Genomic DNA, 24,904 nt, shown 5'->3' with positions numbered 1-24,904 from the left:
GCCAGACACCCAGGAGAGACGAGCATAAATCTGGTTTTTACTCACCTCCCCTGGTGCTGAACAAGTTTGGTCATTGTCATACTCCCTGATCTCCGATGCGGTCATGTCTGGTCTTTGCTCTTACATCTGCAGTGCCCCCTATAGGTAGAAGCCTAAGCTGGAGAGGTCAGAAATGGAGATCAGTGATTAAAGCATTGGCCGCTACCTGTTGGAATAATACTAATAATAGGTAGTGGTCGATTAAAAAAAATGCCAGGAAGTGTTATCTAAGGCCTGAGAGTATGTATGACAGTATGTATGAGGGGGTATGTATGAGAATATGTATGAGAGAGTATGCATGAGAGAGTATGCATGAGAGAGTATGCATGAGAGTGTATGTATGAGAGGGCACGTATGAGAAGGTATGTATGAGAGTATGTATGAGAGGGCACGTATGAGAAGGTATGTATGAGAGTATGTATGAGAGAGTATGTATGAGAGAGTATGTATGAGAGGGTATGTATGAGAGGGTATGTATGAGAGGGTATGTATGAGAGGGTATGTATGAGAGGGTATGTATGAGAGGGTATGTATGAGAGGGTATGTATGAGAGGGTATGTATGAGAGGGTATGTTTGAGAGGGTATGTTTGAGAGGGTATGCATGAGAGGGTGTGTTTGAGAGGGTATGCTTGAGAGTATGCTTGAGAGAGTATGTATGAGAGAGTATGCATGAGAGAGTATGCATGAGAGAGTATGCATGAGAGAGTATGCATGAGAGAGTATGCATGAGAGAGTATGCATGAGAGAGTATGCATGAGAGAGTATGCATGAGAGAGTATGCATGAGAGAGTATGCATGAGAGAGTATGCATGAGAGGGTATGCTTAACAGTATGTATGAGAGAGTATGCATGAGAGGGTATGCATGAGAGGGTATGCATGAGAGGGTATGCATGAGAGGGTATGCATGAGAGGGTATGCATGAGAGGGTATGCATGAGAGGGTATGCATGAGAGGGTATGCATGAGAGGGTATGCATGAGAGGGTATGCATGAGAGGGTATGCATGAGAGGGTATGCATGAGAGGGTATGCTTAACAGTATGTATGAGAGGGTATGTATGAAAGAGTATGTATGAGAGGGTATGTATGAGAGAGTATGTATGAGAGAGTATGTATGAAAGAGTATGTATGAGAGAGTATGTATGAGAGAGTATGTATGAGAGAGTATGCATGAGAGGGTATGCATGAGAGGGTATGCATGAGAGGGTATGCTTAACAGTATATATGAGAGGGTATGTATGAAAGAGTATGTATGAGAGAGTATGCATGAGAGGGTATGCATGAGAGGGTATGCATGAGAGAGTATGCATGAGAGAGTATGCATGAGAGAGTATGCATGAGAGAGTATGCATGAGAGAGTATGCATGAGAGAGTATGCATGAGAGAGTATGCATGAGAGAGTATGCATGAGAGTGTATGTATGAGAGGGCACGTATGAGAAGGTATGTATGAGAGTATGTATGAGAGGGCATTATGAGAGGGTATGTATGAGAATATGTATGAGAGAGTATGCATGAGAGAGTATGTATGAGAGAGTATGTATGAGAGAGTGCATGAGTGTATGTATGAGAGAGTATGTATGAGAGGGCACGTATGAGAAGGTATGTATGAGAGTATGTATGAGAGGGTATGTTTGAGAGGGTATGCTTGAGAGGGTGTGTTTGAGAGGGTATGCTTGAGAGTATGCTTGAGAGAGTATGTATGAGAATATGTATGAGAGAGTATGCATGAGAGAGTATGTATGAGAGGGTATGCTTAACAGTATGTATGAGAGGGTATGTATGAAAGATTATGTATGAGAGAGTATGCATGAGAGGGTATGCATGAGAGGGTATGTATGAGAGGGTATGCTTAACAGTATGTATGAAAGAGTATGTATGAGAGAGTATGTATGAAAGAGTATGTATGAGAGAGTATGTATGAGAGAGTATGTATGAGAGAGTATGTATGAGAGAGTATGTATGAGAGAGTATGTATGAGAGAGTATGCATGAGAGAGTATGCATGAGAGAGTATGCATGAGAGAGTATGCATGAGAGAGTATGCATGAGAGAGTATGCATGAGAGAGTATGCATGAGAGAGTATGCATGAGAGAGTATGCATGAGAGAGTATGCATGAGAGGGTATGCTTAACAGTATGTATGAGAGAGTATGCATGAGAGGGTATGCATGAGAGGGTATGCATGAGAGGGTATGCATGAGAGGGTATGCATGAGAGGGTATGCATGAGAGGGTATGCATGAGAGGGTATGCATGAGAGGGTATGCATGAGAGGGTATGCATGAGAGGGTATGCATGAGAGGGTATGCATGAGAGGGTATGCTTAACAGTATGTATGAGAGGGTATGTATGAAAGAGTATGTATGAGAGGGTATGCATGAGAGAGTATGCATGAGAGAGTATGCATGAGAGAGTATGCATGAGAGAGTATGCATGAGAGAGTATGCATGAGAGAGTATGCATGAGAGAGTATGCATGAGAGAGTATGCATGAGAGAGTATGCATGAGAGAGTATGCATGAGAGAGTATGCATGAGAGAGTATGCATGAGAGAGTATGCATGAGAGTATGTATGAGAGGGCACGTATGAGAAGGTATGTATGAGAGTATGTATGAGAGGGCATTATGAGAGGGTATGTATGAGAATATGTATGAGAGAGTATGCATGAGAGAGTATGTATGAGAGAGTATGTATGAGAGAGTGCATGAGTGTATGTATGAGAGAGTATGTATGAGAGGGCACGTATGAGAAGGTATGTATGAGAGTATGTATGAGAGGGTATGTTTGAGAGGGTATGCTTGAGAGGGTGTGTTTGAGAGGGTATGCTTGAGAGTATGCTTGAGAGAGTATGTATGAGAATATGTATGAGAGAGTATGCATGAGAGAGTATGTATGAGAGGGTATGCTTAACAGTATGTATGAGAGGGTATGTATGAGAGAGTATGCATGAGAGGGTATGCATGAGAGGGTATGTATGAGAGGGTATGCTTAACAGTATGTATGAGAGGGTATGTATGAAAGAGTATGTATGAGAGAGTATGTATGAGAGAGTATGTATGAGAGAGTATGTATGAGAGAGTATGTATGAGAGAGTATGTATGAGAGAGTATGTATGAGAGAGTATGTATGAGAGAGTATGCATGAGAGAGTATGCATGAGAGAGTATGCATGAGAGAGTATGCATGAGAGAGTATGCATGAGAGAGTATGCATGAGAGAGTATGCATGAGAGAGTATGCATGAGAGGGTATGCTTAACAGTATGCATGAGAGGGTATGCATGAGAGGGTATGCATGAGAGGGTATGCATGAGAGGGTATGCATGAGAGGGTATGCATGAGAGGGTATGCATGAGAGGGTATGCATGAGAGGGTATGCATGAGAGGGTATGCATGAGAGGGTATGCTTAACAGTATGTATGAGAGGGTATGTATGAAAGAGTATGTATGAGAGGGTATGTATGAGAGAGTATGTATGAGAGAGTATGTATGAAAGAGTATGTATGAGAGAGTATGTATGAGAGAGTATGTATGAGAGAGTATGCATGAGAGGGTATGCATGAGAGGGTATGCATGAGAGGGTATGCTTAACAGTATATATGAGAGGGTATGTATGAAAGAGTATGTATGAGAGAGTATGCATGAGAGGGTATGCATGAGAGGGTATGCATGAGAGGGTATGCATGAGAGAGTATGCATGAGAGAGTATGCATGAGAGAGTATGCATGAGAGAGTATGCATGAGAGAGTATGCATGAGAGAGTATGCATGAGAGAGTATGCATGAGAGAGTATGCATGAGAGAGTATGCATGAGAGTGTATGTATGAGAGGGCACGTATGAGAAGGTATGTATGAGAGTATGTATGAGAGGGCATTATGAGAGGGTATGTATGAGAATATGTATGAGAGAGTATGCATGAGAGAGTATGTATGAGAGAGTATGTATGAGAGAGTGCATGAGTGTATGTATGAGAGAGTATGTATGAGAGGGCACGTATGAGAAGGTATGTATGAGAGTATGTATGAGAGGGTATGTTTGAGAGGGTATGCTTGAGAGGGTGTGTTTGAGAGGGTATGCTTGAGAGTATGCTTGAGAGAGTATGTATGAGAATATGTATGAGAGAGTATGCATGAGAGAGTATGTATGAGAGGGTATGCTTAACAGTATGTATGAGAGGGTATGTATGAAAGATTATGTATGAGAGAGTATGCATGAGAGGGTATGCATGAGAGGGTATGTATGAGAGGGTATGCTTAACAGTATGTATGAGAGGGTATGTATGAAAGAGTATGTATGAGAGGGTATGTATGAGAGAGTATGTATGAGAGAGTATGTATGAAAGAGTATGTATGAGAGAGTATGTATGAGAGAGTATGTATGAGAGAGTATGTATGAGAGAGTATGTATGAGAGAGTATGTATGAGAGAGTATGCATGAGAGAGTATGCATGAGAGAGTATGCATGAGAGAGTATGCATGAGAGAGTATGCATGAGAGGGTATGCATGAGAGGGTATGCATGAGAGGGTATGCTTAACAGTATATATGAGAGGGTATGTATGAAAGAGTATATATTAGAGAGTATGCTTGACAGTATGTATTGTTCCGTTCACCTCTAGACCCTTTTCTTTAGGTATCCACATAGTAGACCCTTATAGTCAGGGGCCAACCGTACAAGTGCAGCCTAAATGGGGCTCATAAAGCCGCCCCTACCTGCCAACAACGAGAGGGGTCACAAGAGCACTCTATGTCTACCAGCCTGAACTATTCCAGCAATGCATGCTACCATGGCTATACTGAGAAGCCATCTTCGTATCCCTTAATGGAGTCGTGACCAGGATGAATAGGGTCTACTTTCCGGAATAGAAGGAATCCTCGCTTCGCTATGTTTTTCTCATAATGTTCCAACGTTCCGTGTAAGTCATTTTCTGACAACCCATTGACAACACACCTGGACTATTCTCTGCAGACAACATGCTTTGTGCGAGTATAGAAGTGCACAAATAATTCCGTATATTGTGCGACCCTTTGCCATTGAAACAAGACAGAATAGACTCCGCTGCTTAGTCTGGAGGAAAGTTGTGGCCTCGTAGTCGGCATTGTGTTCCTTGGGTGAAGTTCTACGTTCCTCTAATAACGAGGGGGAATTAGAGCCCTGATATAAAGTGGGCCGTTTGTTTCCATTAGTCTTATTAGATTTTATGAGCACGGACCCTCCATAGCGGAGTCATCTATCAGTGGGTTAACCTTGAATCTGCTGTCTAAGCTGATGATTTGCAGACCCCGGAGACAGCGGGTTATATATTTGTGCTGGGCAGAGACGTGACTGATTACCGTCTAATGTTCTCCTACTGGGTAAACATTTAGGATCACATTGAAATCACAAGTGACTCTCGGCTGTCTCTTTCCTGCAAATTGGTTGATGGTGTTGAAGGCCGTCGTGTGGTTTTATCTCATCACCATGTGCAGGTCTCCTCTATAGATGGAGGGTGTTAAATTGATGGATAGATGACAATGTAATTGTAAGGTCGATGGCGGTATTATCATATCCTAACATGGTCATACATACAGTCCATACATGGGGATGAGACTGTGTGCTAGGGCGATACCACTAGTAGAGCAGAGGTGATGAGGAGGACATATAGAGCTGCCCTGGATTTATTATACATAGAGTTATGCCTTGCCTTGCTTAGGATATACTAACATATAGAGTCACATCTCTGCATTGCCTTTGTTAGTGATACAGCTAAATATAGTGCCGTCTCCTTGTTTTACCTCTTAAGTGATATAGATATATGTAGCTCTGCATGTTATACTGTAGAAACATAAGAAGGGTTGTAGATACATTCAGTATACTGTTGTGCTGCCTCCTGGGCTCACCTGGTAGAGTTCAGTATCTACAACATAATGCCTGCTCTCTCTTTCTGGACTATGATGTAGGTACAGATAGTACAGTCTCCTAATCCCTCCCTGTAAATGATGTTGGTGCAGATAATACTAACTATACTGTCTCTCGAGGTGAATTACTTAGGCCAAGGTACTACACCTCCCTGTCTCTCCTTGTTGTAGTTGCCGGTACATGAGAAAGGTCTCTCTGTCTCTTCCTGTAGTAAAGCCTGCTTTGTAAATGAGAATGCAGATTATATAATCCTCCTGTCTCACCATGTAAATGATATAGCTATGTATAGTACAATCTTCTTGTCTTTCCTGTATATAATGCAGGTACAGATAGTACTGACTGTCTCTTCCTGTAGATACTGTATATAATGCAGGTACAGATAGTACTGTCTCTTCCTCTATGCAATGTAGGTACAGATAGTACTGTCTCTTCATTTATATAATGCAGGTACAGATAGTACTGTCTCTTCCTGTAAATAATGCAGATACAGATAGTACTGTCTCTTCCTGTAAATAATGCAGGTACAGATAGTACTGTCTCTTCCTCTATATAATGCAGGTACAGATAGTACTGTCTCTTCCTCTATATAATGCAGGTACAGATAGTACTGTCTCTTCCTGTAAATAATGCAGGTACAGATAGTACTGTCTCTTCCTCTATATAATGCAGGTACAGATAGTACTGTCTCTTCATTTATATAATGCAGGTACAGATAGTACTGTCTCTTCCTGTAAATAATGCAGGTACAGATAGTACTGTCTCTTCCTGTAAATAATGCAGGTACAGATAGTACTGTCTCTTCCTCTATATAATGCAGGTACAGATAGTACTGTCTCTTCCTCTATATAATGCAGGTACAGATAGCACTGTCTCTTCCTCTATATAATGCAGGTACAGATAGTACTGTCTATTCCTGTATATGTCAGTACAGATAGTGCTGTCTCTCTGCGTCTTCCTGTATATAATGTAGGAACAGACAGTACTGTCTCTTCCTGTATATAATGTAGGTACAGATAGTACTGTCTCTGTCTCTACCTCTATATAATGTAGGTACAGATATTATGTGAAAGCTTTCTACCAGATTCTGGAGGGGTCTGTGGGGATATTTGTCCATTCATGATGAAGAGCATTTGTGAGACCAGACATTGATGGAGGACACTGAGAAGGTCCGGCTCACCATCTTCACTGTAGCACATCCCTTAGGTGTTGGACGTGGCCACCATAAAATACTTGACAGACTCCTATTAAACACCCATTTCTATAGAGATTGAATGCAGCCATGAGGACAAATAGACAAGTATCTACGAGCGGAGTCTATTCGCACTCTCTCCTCCACCCCGGTAGGACAAGCTGTGTAATTCATCTGGTAGAGAAGGAAGGTCAGGAGATCAAGCTGTAGAATGTCTCTCTTAGGGACGGAAAGCCTTACACGAACATTATTAGATCCCATTATGTGGTCATATTATAACAGGACAGAGATGGGTTTCCGCTGCCAATCCCGGTACGTCTTTAAGATTTACACTCTCCAATATCAAGAGATTTCCTCCAAGACTCCCTTATTACTGCTCGCTAAAAATAATCGCCGCTTCCAAATGTGGCCGTGCGCTCCACTATGGCGATTGATTCCTCGTGATACATGGAGCAGGAGACAAACCCAGGTCTGATCTCATGACACCAGCCGGCGGACCCTTGGCCATCACCCCGATGCTGGTTTGTATTATTGTATTATTTCTGCTTTATCCTCGCGTCCTGCGGTTTACGCAGCGTTTGAGCTTTACTTAAATATCCATATGGGGAAAGTAATCACACCTCCACCATAGGCTAGTAAATTTACAATCAGCGGACCGCTGTGCATTGTTGTCTCAGCGCCGAGTGACTCAGCCTGTGTTTTGACACAGAAATATATTTTCTTTCAGCTATTGCCGGCGAACAGATTAAATAATCTAAGTGAAAAAGTGGCGAAATTTCCAAAAATCTATTTGCCATTAGTGCGGCCAAAGAGTCTCCGAGCAAGGAGCAAAAATAATGGAGATCCTAGAACATGGGATAACAATGTGTCCTTGTCTTTAGGAGGTCCGTGCGGTTTTCTGATCAAGGTCTGGGGGTCACTTTCATGTAGGTTCTGTATTTGAGTAGGGGGCACTTAGTGTAAGAACATTGGGAGACATAGGTCTAGAACACAACCTGGATAATACCCGACGCTGTCCATGGTGCTGAACCTCATTCCAGTTTGAGTAGCGATGTCTAACCGTGAAGGGCTTGATGAAAGGGACGGCAGAATTGGTTTTCCAATCATATGAACGTGAGGATTAAGTATAGGACAAAATTATTAAAAATGTCTCCTAAAATAACATACAGTCTAGAACAGAACTTGGCAACGTGCGGTACATCCCGAAGACTCAGGCCATGTCTTTAGGAGGGACGTGCAATACTCGATGCTTACTGATCATGGTCTTGGGGTTACTTGATCTATGGGATAGGTTTCAGTAGGGGGTTCTTGGCTTAAGAACATTTAGAGATATTGGGAGAGATTTACCAAGGATATATTTTGTGCCCAAAAATTGTCTCTCATAACTTGTGACACATTTCTGAATGGACGTGACCCGAGATGCAACATTTTGGCTCATTTTTCTGGCACAATTTAATGATGGTTGGACCAAACATGACTTGTTTCTCCATATTCTGCAGGTTCACCCATAAGTTTTTGTTTAGGACTGAACTTGTTTGGTCTGATCTGCATGTGCTGTTATACTCCGTGGTCTGGTTCTCTCTCGAACCATCTGCCACATCCTGGAGGAGATCAATGGTGTCGGGTTCACCACTAAGACCTGTACTTGGGCCTCCGCTCTTAGTTGGTGCCAGAGATATCATCCAGGGTGTGGTAAAAGCTATAAGATGCTCCAGAGAGTACTAGATACCTTAGGGTATGAGCTGAGGGAAGGCAAGTTGTTCTCCTCCAAGCCCAAGGACATCCCAGAGTATAAAGATTTGCATTTGACGAACCCCAAAAATCTTGAGTTCAGCCGAACCTGAGACTTTTGGAAGGTTCCTTTGAACCAGTTCACTCATTTCTAGTATCAATTAATAGTGTAACGTTACAAAACAGCAACAGATTTACCATAACTAGTCCATAGGATGAATCGAGCGCTGTTTAGGACTTTCTAGTACAAAGATACATCTCGCGGTAGGTTCTATTATCCTCTATGGGAGTTCCAATATCAGTTCCGCAAGTATTATGTAGTAACAGATGGAGTAACAAAGGTTTCTGAGCCTTGGTGGAGTCTAACCTTGCACCGTAACTTTTAGACAAGATGAAAAGATGGGCCACATTGATCTAGTTCCCCGCTGAGTAGACTGTCCTGGATCAAACCTGACGCTGTCCCGGGTGCTGAACATCATTGTCCCCTATGTGTTGAGAGAGTCACGGAGTCTGCGCATGAGCGGATTGATGTAAGAGACAAGAGAATTGCATTTCCCACCATAGACAATTGAGACGTCATTACAGGACATGACTGGCTCTGCAGGGACCAACCATGGACACCCAATAAGAAAGCTCCTAAGTTCTAGCCAAGTCATTCAACACATCAGGAGACCCTAACATTTGTAAAACCACCAAACATCCATATCCATAAGATAATATAGTACCTCTGTCTCACTTGCACAGTCCTCAGAAATACTCTGCACTGCTGTGGACCCTACTCCTTCCACTATGTCACTTTCAGTCTGTGATCTACCACAAGATCAGCACACACTTCTCTCGACATGCTCTGTGGGGAACCCGGCTCCTTCCAGTGTACAATTCTGGGATCTCCAAAAATACAAGCATTTCCTCTCCTGAAATACTCTGTGCTGCTGGGCTCCATACGTAGGTGTATGGAGGTGGAATGCAAATTGTGAGTCACAGTCTAAGAATTCCATATTAGGAGCGTGGACCTCACAAGTATAGAGTGACCCATCCCTCAGCAGTCACCTCCCAATGCCTCACTCAAGATCATCCCTCTCATGACTTTGAAATTGCCCCTTCTATTGCTAAACCCTTGATGTGGCCTCTTACTCGCCTTTCTCCTATCCTTTCGCCCCCTGCCAGTATTTCCGTCTTCCTTGGCCACTCCTTTTATCTGATTGGCTTAAAAGCTGCTCTGTCTCTGCCCACATCAAAACTTAGATCTCCCTAGAGGAGCAGAGAATGGGGAAAGGAATGTAATGAAGTGCTCAGACTGTAGCGAAACAATTGACTCTCCGTATTCTTATGTAATGTTAGAATGGAAAGAAGGATAATGTTACAAGTCATGTACTTTGGAACATCACAGCATCAGAGAGTCAATTGTTTCGCTACAGTTTGAGAACTTCATTACATTCCTTTCCTTATTCTCCGCTCCTCTGGGGAGGTCTCACTTTTGATGTGGGCGGAGACAGAACAGCCCTGTAGCCAATCAAACAGAAATGGATATAACATGAGAAAATACTGCCAGAGAACAAGAGCGGACTGTAAAGACCAGTAAGAGGCCACATACAAAGAGTCCAGTTATAGACAGGGCAGAGTTTCATGGAAATTAGGGGGTGGAGCTTGAGCGAGGTATTAGGATAAATAGAGTTGGTATTAGAACCTTTGGCCCAATGTAACATTCTGATAATACAATGTATCCATAGCATTGTGATTGGGGTAATAAGAGCCTCCTAAACCTACCCATGAACTCTGGAACATCACAGCATCAGCTAATAGATACAAAGTTCATGGGCAGGTTTGGGAGGCTCTTATTACCCCAATCACAATGCTATGGATATATTGTATTTTCAGAATGTTCCATTGGACCATAGGTTCTAATACCAACTCTTTTTATCCTAATACCTTGCTCAAGCTCCGCCCCCTTATTTACTTAAACCCCTTCCCTATCTAGTGCTGTACTATTTGTAGGTGGCCTCTTACTGGTCCTCATTCTTTCTCCTGTTATATCCATTTCTGTTTGATTGGCTACAGGGCTGTTCAGTCTCCGCCCACATCAAAACCGAGACCTCCCCAGAGGAACAGAGGATGGGGCAAGAAGATAAGGAAGCGCTCAGAATGTAGACAAGCAATTGACTGCGTACATACCAAGGAAGACAATGCACCCTTGTGTACCCTCTGTATCCATACAAGGTCAGATATTTGCCCCTCTTAATAGCCCAGTCACGATCCTATGGAGATGGCGTATTTCCATAAGGTTCCATAGGGCCATAGGCTGAGCTTGAGCAAGGCTCTTCAGGCTGGATGGCAATCTGTTCCGCTGTGGTTCAGCTCCACACACCGCAGCTCTGCACTCGTATCGCTCAGCTATTCCGCCGCCTTCTTTGCATAGTAATTACGTATTCAGAGCAGACGGCTTGCCTGCTTGCATTATAACGAGGCCCTCGGTTTACTCTGCATATCTCAACCAAGGAATTAGTAGACTTCTTGAAAGTTGGATTTTTTTTTTTTTCTTGGTTTTGTACGAGTTCATTTCTTAATTACGGATCATAAGAAGCTGCGGTAAAAAGCCGCGCCATGTACGCACTCGAAAACCGTAATGATATTATATCATTAGGAGAGATGAAGGAAGGCCTTGCCTCTTATACCAAATTAGTCGTCTTAATTAAATAGGTCACACATGAGGAGTAATCCGGCAGTCGCCCGGGATCACAGGATTGTACTGCTTAGATTGGAATTAATGGTTTATGGGAAGAATAAGGATTTCTTAAGTCTCTGGAAAATGACGGGAAATCTCCAAAGAAGTGAGAGTCTCTACAACCTACAACGGGGATTCAGGGCTGGAGTAGGGTTGGGACGATCTTGAGATCTGGGGCCGCTATAATTACGCTTGTGGAGCTGGACAGGGTCAATTAGGCTCCAAGTAGGGTTGAGGCCATGTTGAGATTTCAGGATCAATTTTAAAATCTGATCCCGATTGTGAAATTTGCTCGATCGCCGATTGGAATCCGATCTTTCCCGATCGCTCAACCATATTAATGATATCTATATGAATGGGGTTGAGCCGATCTTGAGATAACCTCTGACCTCGATCCCGCTGGAAAAGATCGGGATCGGAATTCCAATCCCGATCATGAAATTTACTTGATCGCTGATCGGAATCCGATCTTTTCCGATCCCGATCGCTCAACCCTAGTCCGGAGTCTTTACCTTCCATGTATATAGTAGCGGAGAATTCCATACAGGACAGTGTCCTAATGTCCTAAACCCCATCTATCTCACATGTATCTTATATAGGTCGATATTTATGTCTCTCTCCGATTCCTGGACCACCTACTCATCTGGACACCCCCTCGGAGCCCCCAGTACCCCATATCTGGAGCCCTTGTTACCCGTCTCCCCCAATATTCCGCCTCACACGTTGCAGCTCGCCGGCTCCTATAGTGACGTGAGCGGCATCTGAATCTTCCCGGCTGCCTGGCAGATTGATGTTAATAGAGGGACTGTGTCAGTTTAATATTTTACCTTCTCCTCCCGCTGCCAGAACATTTGTTAAACAAAAGAAGGAGCGGCGGAAGTCTCCGCACATCGCTGCCGACTATGCAAATGGAGAAACTGAATAATTAGATTATTATACGGGCAGACTCTATAGAGATGTATAGTCAACATAAAAGCCGCGTACAAGACACCGGGCCAGGATGAAGTGCACGTGCGCGGGGTGACGGCGCCGAATAGGCAGCAAAGGCTTCTGGGGAAACGGCACCAAATGGCTCGGTCATATCCCCTATTACTAACTCATAGATAATTCCGCAGCCACGACTGGATACAATGTAGCCGCCTCATTATTGGATCAGCCTCCAGCTTGTCTACAGCCTCCGGCGAGGCGTCATTGGCTTTCCTACGCACGCCGTGCTCTTATGGATTTCATCCAGTAATACTCCCAGAAATAATTCCTCCCCGAATATCCATGTAGGATATGTCTTACAGCTGAGGGGTTGTTACAGTCTAGTCAGCAGCACATACTGGATTTGTCATGTCTGTATAGTTTGTTACAATGTATCAGCAAAGGCAACATATTAAAGGGTTTCATCTCCCGGACCAATCAGTTACAATTGTGGGACAGACCAGCAAAAGATGTTCAGTTTCTTTACAGCTCCCCTGCAGGAAAAATGAAGTATTACACCATTTCCATTGAAATCAATGGGCTGACCATAAAATACAAGGACATACTGGGTCCTCCAGAGTGAAAAACACTCCATTGATGCTCTTCCTTTAGCTAATAGAGGAGGGGCCAGATCCCCATTGCATATTTGGGTTCTTTATACCAGGTCACAGTCCACTTTTTAGTATTTTCTCCGCCCACCATGATTTCTATATTGCTACTGTCAGGGTTAGATTGACTAGATGTGTTATCCAGCAGATATAATGCCCTGCACCGTCTCACTGAACGGACCTTAGACTATCAATGCATGAATGTATGTATGGAAATTAGAACACGGCTGTCTTAGGAGTGTCTCAACCTCCGGCAGCTCAGAAGGCGATCACATGGGACAGTACAGGGCGCTATATCTGCCAGATAACACAACTAGTAAATGTAACCTTTATCCCATCCCAATAAAAAAGGTGAACTGATTCTTTAAAGTATCTCCTAAATTGACTGATACATTTTTGTAGTTTGGAGGAGAACCTCAGAAATGTATAGCTCATGGCTAAGATCCTTATAAGACGCGGAGTCGTTTCATGATCCCTTTACTCTCCGCACCTTGTTCTACTCGGACCGGAGAAGAATTTGCAATGCAAGTCCACACTTAACGCCAAATCCAGAATTATTCTGACTTCTTGTCCTCAGAGATCACAGACACCCCGGCGATAGTGACATGGATGGATACGGCTGATACGGAATGTCTCTGACAATGGAGGAGGGGCAGACTTTTTCCAAAGGGAAGTTAAAAACATCCATGTATAATGTTGTGCAAAAATTTTTAAGCAGGTGTAGACGAGAAAACAGAGTGTGACCGTATTATTTGCAGTTTGCTTATCCATTGTCCTGATTCTCCGATGGAAGAGACCTCATGACAATGTATTTTGGGCCAAACCATCTTCAGAGGTTGACCCCTTTCTAGCCATATACCTAGGTTATTAGCCCCACCCAAAATCTGTCTGTTTAGGTACAGCCCAATTTTCCTCCTAATCCCTAGGACCAGTGACATTAATATCAGGACACTTTAGGTTTATGTACTCTGCTATATGGCGGCATTATTTAGGCACAGTATAGAGGTGCCATTATAGGGAGTTTTATGGCCATATTATTTAGACACAGTATAGCGGTGCTATTATAGGAAGTTCTATGGCGGTATTATTTAGGCACAGTATAGCGGTGCTATTATAGGGAGTTCTATGGCGGTATTATTTAGGCACAGTATAGCGGTGCTATTATAGGGAGTTTTATGGCCATATTATTTAGACACAGTATAGCGGTGCTATTATAGGAAGTTCTATGGCGGTATTATTTAGGCACAGTATAGCGGTATTATTATAGGGAGTACTATGGTGGTATTATTTAAGCACAGTATAGCGGTGCTATTATAGGGAGTTCTATGGCGGTATTATTTAGACACAGTATAGCGGTGCTATTAGGGAGTTCTATGATGGTATTATTTAAGCACAGTATAGCGGTGCTATTATAGGGAGTTCTATGGCAGTATTATTTAGGCACAGTATAGCGGTGCTATTATAGGGAGTTCTATGGTGGTATTATTTAAGCACAGTATAGCGGTGCTATTATAGGGAGTTCTATGGTGGTATTATTTAGACACAGTATAGCGGTGCTATTATAGGGAGTTCTATGACGGTATTATTTAGACACAGTATAGCGGTGCTGTTATAGGGAGTTCTATGGCGGTATTACTACATTTAGTCCCCGATCCGTCTCCAGACATGACATAAGTGTCATGCATTTCCGTAGACGGCTCTTCCGGTAGCCGTGGCTTATTACTGACCCTGCAGCAGGACCAGACGCCTCTTTTCGCTGGCTGTGCCGTTTCATTATCACTCCAGCTGCATTGTGCCGCCGCTCACATGTTAGACATCTCTGTGATAAATAGATGGATGATCAGACTTGCACAGTGGGCAAACTCCAGAGCACTTTATCTTGAACATCACTCCAGAGCCAAGAATCACTCGCACAGAAAATTAGTCAGCTGGAAATTGATTGAAATTGCAAATTCTTAGACCCCAAGAGGGGAAAAGCGCCTTAACCCTTTGTGGGGTGTACTGCGGAGCCTCTCCACGGGGTGGGTGTTTTCAGCCTATGTAAGCAGAGTGCGGTGGGGAGACATGCTGGGACTTGTGGTTCCTGCGCTGCGGGCCTGACTCCGATGTCAGAGGGATTAGTCTACAAATGCTTAGTAGTGATCTACAAAGTGTCTGTGCGGAGTCTGAACACTGCTAAATAACGGCCAATAAACCGATATAGCGGACCGGTCAGAAACGCAGAATGACGGCAATGGCTCTAACTAACGCATTATTCATTAACCCCTTCATGGTCGCGGACTATCACAGATTACTAGGATGACAGTATTGTGTGCTCAGGTCTTTGGGTGGAACCCAGCTGCCGCCTCTTATAGGGGGGCTCTGCTGGTGGGGTCGCCCTATTAATCGGGATCCTCAGAGCTGTTGAAGGAGATACGAAGCCATGGTTACAGCGATGAGATAATTGAGTAAATATACAGTAGTGTTATTTTTGTGCACAGTATGGCAGTGTGTGTGCTACTATTACCATTAGTTATGTATACTGTATGTGGCTGTTTATAATGTGTATATTATGGGTCTATTAATTATTCATATTATATGTTGCTACTATGTGTACTGTATGGTGCTACTGTACTGTATGGCGCTACTATGTGTACTGTATGGTGCTACTGTACTATATGGCGCTACTATGTGTATTGTATGGTGCTACTGTACTATATGGCGCTACTATGTGTATTGTATGGTGCTACTGTACTATATGGCGCTACTATGTGTACTGTATGGTGCTACTGTACTGTATGGCGCTACTATGTGTACTGTATGGTGCTACTGTACTGTATGGCGCTACTATGTGTACTGTATGGTGCTACTATGTGTACTGTATGGTGCTACTGTACTGTATGGCGCTACTATGTGTACTGTATGGTGCTACTGTACTATATGGCGCTACTATGTGTATTGTATGGTGCTACTGTACTGTATGGCGCTACTATGTGTACTGTATGGTGCTACTGTACTATATGGCGCTACTATGTGTACTGTATGGTGCTACTGTACTGTATGGTGCTACTATGTGTACTGTATGGTGCTACTGTACTGTATGGCGCTACTATGTGTACTGTATGGTGCTACTGTACTGTATGGCGCTACTATGTGTACTGTATGGTGCTACTGTACTATATGGCGCTACTATGTGTATTGTATGGTGCTACTGTACTGTATGGTGCTATGTGTACTGTATGGTGCTACTATGTGTACTGTATGGTGCTACTATGTACTGTATGGTGCTACTATGTGTACTGTATGGTGCTACTGTACTGTATGGCGCTACTATGTGTACTGTATGGTGCTACTGTACTGTATGGCGCTACTATGTGTACTGTATGGTGCTATGTGTACTGTATGGTGCTACTATGTGTACTGTATGGTGCTACTGTACGGCGCTATGTGTATTGTATGGTGCTACTGTACTGTATGGTGCTACTATGTACTGTATGGTGCTACTGTACTGTATGGTGCTACTGTACTGTATGGTGCTACTGTACTGTATGGTGCTACTGTACTGTATGGTGCTACTGTACTGTATGGTGCTACTATGTGTACTGTATGGTGCTATGTGTACTGTATGGTGCTATGTGTACTGTATGGTGCTATATGTACTGTATGGTGCTACTATGTGTACTGTATGGTGCTACTGTACTGTATGGCGCTACTATGTGTACTGTATGGTGCTACTATGTACTGTATGGTGCTACTGTACTGTATATTGCTACTGTACTGTATGGTGCTACTATGTGTACTGTATGGTGCTACTGTACTGTATGGTGCTACTATGTACTGTATGGTGCTATGTGTACTGTATGGTGCTACTGTACTGTATGGTGCTATGTGTACTGTATGGTGCTATATGTACTGTATGGTGCTACTATGTGTACTGTATGGTGCTACTGTACTGTATGGCGCTACTATGTGTACTGTATGATACTACTGTACTGTATGGTGCTACTGTACTGTATGGTGCTACTCCATGTACTGTATGGTGCATATCAACATATTGTATAGTGCCATTTTGTACTGTACCATTATGCATAATTAATAGCTCCAGACAGTACATAATGTGTAGTGTATGGTGCAGCCAATTATGTGTACTGTATGGAGCTACTGTACTGTATGGTGCTACTATGTGTACTGTATGGAGCCATTAAAGACTATGTTGTTTCCTGTATGGGGCTATTACTTCCCATTAGTTCTGTGCGGTGTATGGCTCCATAGTGTACACTCTGTACAGTAAGATTATCCTGTATATAAGTGAAGTCTTCAATCTGAAGATGTTTTCATCCAATGACATTGCTCAGGATTAATCCCCTCCTCCTTGTCTGTCTTCTCTTACAGTTATACAGCTCAATGGACTTTGGGAGGAGATGGCACCTGATGCACGAGAGGATCACCCCAAACAGATTCTACTGGTAGGTTCACCCCAATATTACTAAAAAACGAGAATAAAAAAAGTGTGGTATAATAGGGAAAAAATCCTCTACAGCCACGTGTGGCCCAGAAAACAACGTATGTCGGTATAATAACAAAATGTCACTGCAAGAACCTACAAAATGTATCACACAAAGAAAAGAGGATGGAAGTAAAAAGATACAAAGATATTTACTGACCAATAAAATAGACACAAAAGACAAATGAGGGAAACACAGACAGGTAGAGCGACAACATAAAGCAGGACAGTGACTGCAGGATATATATATACACTCCAATAAGTGTATCAAATGTAACACTACACACGTAGAGAAGAAGGATTGCACTGCACACCTCATATATCTGCCTGCACCCTGTATAGCCGCCATAGAAATGCCTAGGAATGATACAAGGATATTGCTCTGCCGCTTCCTGATCACTTACATTAATTAAAGCTTAGCTTCCTGCAATTAAGAATCTGCATATTAAAGCAAGCAGATGACAGAGCGGAGGGGAATCATTTATAGGAGAGCGAGCAATAGGTGATTGTGTTATTGGAATCCAATGAGAAGAAATGATTCCTTGCACCATCGTCCTGAAATGACCCTCGGTCCTAAACCCCAGGAAACAAAAAAAAGGAGCTAAATATATCAGAGAATCCAATAAGAGACTATAGTGTGTAGGGAAGCTGATAAGTCCTGCAATACCAGGACTGGCCACAAGTCTGCTGAAGAATATCTGCGGACATCTTATAGCAAATGTTCATTTTGCATTTAGGAGTATGCAGCAGAAAAGTTGCCTACACGTATAAGATCCCGGTCCATATACATATCCCTATAGAGAGAATGTTCTTTAATCTAGTACAATCCTTTCCAGATACTTCCATATATACATAATACGTGTACATATGGCGACATTAATAGTGAGCACAGCTATAATACACTGGAACGTTCATCAAGGCGTCTCAAACTCTACAAGGACACCCCAGAAAGATAGAGAAGGCCCAGAGATATTATCAGATATTCTTGTCACAGTAAAGAAATCCACTTAATAGAAGCTTCAAATATTTCATCATCAATGGATTTATAGAACAACAATCTCAAATAACATTACTAGAAAGAGAACAAAGCGGTGACCTTCTCCTATAGAAAGCAGTATATAGCCATATGGAAGGAAATCATCTCCTGCTACATATAACCTTCTTCATTCTATCACTGGTGACACAGAATAGAATACAGTACAGATGGCGGAATATAAAAGAGAAGCGTCATCTGCAGGCACAGTGATACTATTATACTGACTATATACTATTGTTCTAGATGTCCGTATATCAGATCAAGAACCTTGTCCACAATGTGAAATATCGCAGTGAATATAAGTATGAACACAAAGCCAGTATTATAGTAGTTATATTCTTGTACATAGGAGTAGTATTATAGTAGTTATATTCTTGTACATAGTGGCAGTATTATAGTAGTTATATTCTTGTACATAGTGGCAGTATTATAGTAGTTATATTCTTGTATATAGGAGTAGTATTATAGTAGTTATATTCTTGTACATAGGGGTAGTATTATAGTAGTTATATTCTTGTACATAGGGGGTAGTAATATAGTAGTTATATTCTTGTACATAGGAGTAGTATTATAGTAGTTATATTCTTGTACATAGCAGTAGTATTATAGTAGTTATATTCTTGTATATAGGAGTAGTATTATAGTAGTTATATTCTTGTACATAGGAGGTAGTATTATAGTAGTTATATTCTTGTACATAGGAGGTAGTATTATAGTAGTTATATTCTTGTACATAGGAGTAGTATTATAGTAGTTATATTCTTGTACATAGCAGTAGTATTATAGTAGTTATATTCTTGTACATAGGAGGTAGTATTATAGTAGTTATATTCTTGTACATAGCAGTAGTATTATAGTAGTTATATTCTTGTACATAGGAGGTAGTATTATAGTAGTTATATTCTTGTACATAGGAAGTAGTATTATAGTAGTTATATTCTTGTACATAGGAGGTAGTATTATAGTAGTTATATTCTTGTACATAGGAGGTAGTATTATAGTAGTTATATTCTTGTACATAGGAGCAGTATTATAGTAGTTATATTCTTGTACATAGGAGCAGTATTATAGTAGTTATATTCTTGTACATAGGAGGTAGTATTATAGTAGTTATATTCTTGTACATAGGAGGTAGTATTATAGTAGTTATATTCTTGTACATAGGAGGTAGTATTATAGTAGTTATATTCTTGTACATAGGAGCAGTATTATAGTAGTTATATTCTTGTACATAGGAGGTAGTATTATAGTAGTTATATTCTTGTACATAGGAGCAGTATTATAGTAGTTATATTCTTGTACATAGGAGTAGTATTATAGTAGTTATATTCTTGTACATAGGAGTAGTATTATAGTAGTTATATTCTTGTACATAGGAGTAGTATTATAGTAGTTATATTCTTGTACATAGGAGTAGTATTATAGTAGTTATATTCTTGTACATAGCAGTAGTATTATAGTAGTTATATTCTTGTACATAGGAGCAGTATTATAGTAGTTATATTCTTGTACATAGGAGCAGTATTATAGTAGTTATATTCTTGTACATAGGAGCAGTATTATAGTAGTTATATTCTTGTACATAGGAGCAGTATTATAGTAGTTATATTCTTGTACATAGGAGTAGTATTATAGTAGTTATATTCTTGTACATAGGAGCAGTATTATAGTAGTTATATTCTTGTACATAGGAGCAGTATTATAGTAGTTATATTCTTGTACATAGGTGTAGTATTATAATAGTTATATTCTTGTACATAGGTGTAGTATTATAATAGTTATATTCTTGTACATAGGAGTAGTATTATAGTAGTTATATTCTTGTACATAGGAGTAGTATTATAGTAGTTATATTCTTGTACATAGGAGTAGTATTATAGTAGTTATATTCTTGTACATAGGAGTAGTATTATAGTAGTTATATTCTTGTACATAGGAGTAGTATTATAGTAGTTATATTCTTGTACATAGGAGTAGTATTATAGTAGTTATATTCTTACACATAGGAGTAGTATTATAGTAGTTATATTCTTGTACATAGGAGTAGTATTATAGTAGTTATTCTTGTACATGGGGCAGTAATATACTAGTTATGTAGCAGTGTTATAGTTCTGTGTATATATGCAGTACAGTATCACACAGAATAGATGGAATGATTGTAGCTTGATGTTCTTTGCGCTGGTGACCGGAGTTCCTCTTTAATTGTCCATCTGTTACAGGGCCACATACACAGCTTTACATCTTTAGCATTTCGATGGTTTCAGTCCAGACTTCACATTATCCGTGATTTACTTTGTCATGTTTTCTTCCGGCCACCACTTCTTTATTAAGATTTAGTGCGCACACAAATTATATCTGCAGATTACAATGTGTCCTCGCCTCTCAATTCATCCCACAAAGATGAGACAGCGTCCACCTGTTGTGCCATAAAACGCTCTCCGATAAATGACACGCGCTCGGGCCGAGCCTCCAGCTCTTTATATTTATTCATGATGATTGGGAGCAAGTGTTAAAATATGCAATTTACAGCACTTCCAGGAGTCCGGGATTACAATATTTCTGGCAGTTCTCTGCCACCTCCATGCCAGCCAGCAAAAGCCAAAATAAGTTATGCCGCCGCTTGGAGTAATGATTACAGATCGCGGCGCTCACCAGTCCAGACAGGAAAAATCGCAATCTGAGGAATCGGCAGCCAAATCCTAACTACAGAACTGGCAGCGGGAAATGTAACAAACTGTAATGTGGCTTGTTACATTGTATCAGATACTGCCGGCCATTTAGTTACAGGATTCCTCTAGACATTAGGGTTAGTGAACAGGAACTAAGCCGGATATGTGCAGGTAGATGAAGCAGAGCTGTGCGTGTCAGTGTAGTGGGGGGGGAGATAGTGTATAGTGTGCATTATTATAAGGCTTTATTCACAGGAACACACTGATGCCAATGTCTTTATACACAAGGATACTTTTATTTTCTTTTTTGATGGTCTATTTATATGTACCATGCAAAACATACATACTGATGTGTCCTTACGCCTGTTTGCTGGACATGTGTATCATGGGATGATCAGCTTTTCAAAACCATGTGATTTGTATTTCCAATTTAATTCTCTGCAAGAGTATATACATGGCCACCTAGTGGTCGAGTGGTGAATTGTTGCCTATTCAGGTTCTTGATGGCACGCTGCGAGCTTGTATTGGTTGGTTGATTTTATAGAGCTATTTCTTCGAATATAAATAAAAGCGGCTTGTGGGTGACTAATCTCAAGTTTTGGGCTCAGCTGAACATGAGAATTTTAGAAATTTATTTTACAAAAAAGTAATTAAAAAATCCAGCGTGTTACAAACTACTTTGCTTATCCCTAGATTTAGCATTTGAAGACATCATGTAACCTCCAGATTATTATACTGCTCTCTTATACGGATCCCTTGTCTGGAGATATCTGGGTAGATTTCATATTGACACATCCTTAAAGGTTTCTGCCTATTATACTAAAAATCACAAGTATTCCATACTGACAAGCTTTGCACCTCTTATTACGCCGAGATCCAGCCCTGAGACTTGTCGCGTCTCCTCAATGTGTTCCTGGAGTTTCCTGTCTGATACATGTAACCAGCAGCTCTATGGTAACACAATGTAGCCGACAACACAATCTGACATTCGGACCTGTGTGTCACATCTGGATTGTCAGAATTATTCTGCATTGTCGTCTGTAACCTGTCAGACCCATCAGTATAGAGAAGAGCTCCGACCCCAGTGATCTCAGAATACAGGAAGCAGAGGCGGCAATTATATAAGGCCTGAAACCTACAAAGAAGAGGGAATGTCTACACAAAGTATCTGTAATCTCATTCTAATACCGGGAGTCTGTATACAGGGATAATACACACAGTGATGTCACAGTACAGGGATAATACACACAGTGATGTCACAGTACAGAGATAATACACACAATGATGTCACAGTACAGGATAATACACACAGTGATGTCACAGTACAGAGATAATACACACAGTGATGTCACAGTACAGGGATAATACACACAGTGATGTCACAGTACAGGGATAATACACACAGTGATGTCACAGTACAGGGATAATACACACAGTGATGTCACAGTACAGAGATAATACACACAGTGATGTCACAGTACAGGATAATACACACAGTGATGTCACAGTACAGAGATAATACACACAGTGATGTCACAGTACAGGATAATACACACAGTGATGTCACAGTACAGAGATAATACACACAGTGATGTCACAGTACAGGATAATACACACAGTGATGTCACAGTACAGGATAATACACACAGTGATGTCACAGTACAGGATAATACACACAGTGATGTCACAGTACAGGATAATACACACAGTGATGTCACAGTACAGGATAATACACACAGTGATGTCACAGCACAGGATAATACACACAGTGATGTCACAGTACAGAGATAATACACACAGTGATGTCACAGTACAGGATAATACACACAGTGATGTCACAGTACAGAGATAATACACACAGTGATGTCACAGTACAGAGATAATACACACAGTGATGTCACAGTACAGGAGAATACACACAGTGATGTCACAGTACAGGATAATACACACAGTGATGTCACAGTACAGGATAATACACACAGTGATGTCACAGTACAGGGATAATACACACAGTGATGTCACAGTACAGGGATAATACACACAGTGATGTCACAGTACAGAGATAATACACACAGTGATGTCACAGTACAGAGATAATACACACAGTGATGTCACAGTACAGGATAATACACACAGTGATGTCACAGTACAGGATAATACACACAGTGATGTCACAGTACAGGATAATACACACAGTGATGTCACAGTACAGGGATAATACACACAGTGATGTCACAGTACAGGGATAATACACACAGTGATGTCACAGTACAGAGATAATACACACAGTGATGTCACAGTACAGGATAATACACACAGTGATGTCACAGTACACTATAATACACACAGTGATGTCACAGTACAGGAGAATACACACAGTGATGTCACAGTACAGGATAATACACACAGTGATGTCACAGTACAGGGATAATACACACAGTGATGTCACAGTACAGAGATAATACACACAGTGATGTCACAGTACAGAGATAATACACACAGTGATGTCACAGTACAGGATAATACACACAGTGATGTCACAGTACAGGATAATACACACAGTGATGTCACAGTACAGGGATAATACACACAGTGATGTCACAGTACAGGGATAATACACACAGTGATGTCACAGTACAGAGATAATACACACAGTGATGTCACAGTACAGAGATAATACACACAGTGATGTCACAGTACAGGATAATACACACAGTGATGTCACAGTACAGGATAATACACACAGTGATGTCACAGTACAGGGATAATACACACAGTGATGTCACAGTACAGAGATAATACACACAGTGATGTCACAGTACAGGATAATACACACAGTGATGTCACAGTACAGAGATAATACACACAGTGATGTCACAGTACAGAGATAATACACACAGTGATGTCACAGTACAGGGATAATACATACAGTGATGTCACAGTACAGAGATAATACACACAGTGATGTCACAGTACAGGATAATACACACAGTGATGTCACAGTACAGAGATAATACACACAGTGATGTCACAGTACGAGATAATACACACAGTGATGTCACAGTACAGGATAATACACACAGTGATGTCACAGTACAGGATAATACACACAGTGATGTCACAGTACAGGGATAATACACACAGTGATGTCACAGTACAGAGATAATACACACAGTGATGTCACAGTACAGGGATAATACACACAGTGATGTCACAGTACAGAGATAATACACACAGTGATGTCACAGTACAGAGATAATACACACAGTGATGTCACAGTACAGGATAATACACACAGTGATGTCACAGTACAGAGATAATACACACAGTGATGTCACAGTACGAGATAATACACACAGTGATGTCACAGTACAGGATAATACACACAGTGATGTCACAGTACAGGATAATACACACAGTGATGTCACAGTACAGAGATAATACACACAGTGATGTCACAGTACAGAGATAATACACACAGTGATGTCACAGTACAGGATAATACACACAGTGATGTCACAGTACAGAGATAATACACACAGTGATGTCACAGTACAGAGATAATA

General features: G+C 41.3%; 1 protein-coding gene across 1 annotated transcript in view; it reads left to right on the top strand.

Moving 5' to 3' along the window:
- The window catches only part of SORCS3 (sortilin related VPS10 domain containing receptor 3), a 329,278-nt gene that overhangs the window by 183,588 nt on the left and 120,786 nt on the right, over positions 1-24,904 (top strand). Inside the window, exon 5 of the mRNA XM_075287996.1 lies at positions 17,522-17,595. Within this exon, the coding sequence (XP_075144097.1) occupies positions 17,522-17,595 (74 nt within the window). The remainder of the gene's footprint in view (positions 1-17,521; positions 17,596-24,904) is intronic.

Source organism: Leptodactylus fuscus, chromosome 10, assembly GCF_031893055.1.
Source record: "Leptodactylus fuscus isolate aLepFus1 chromosome 10, aLepFus1.hap2, whole genome shotgun sequence".
Taxonomy (NCBI): Eukaryota; Metazoa; Chordata; class Amphibia; order Anura; family Leptodactylidae; genus Leptodactylus; species Leptodactylus fuscus.
Note: the sequence above shows the minus strand (reverse complement) of the source record. Positions and strands in the feature narration are given on the sequence as shown.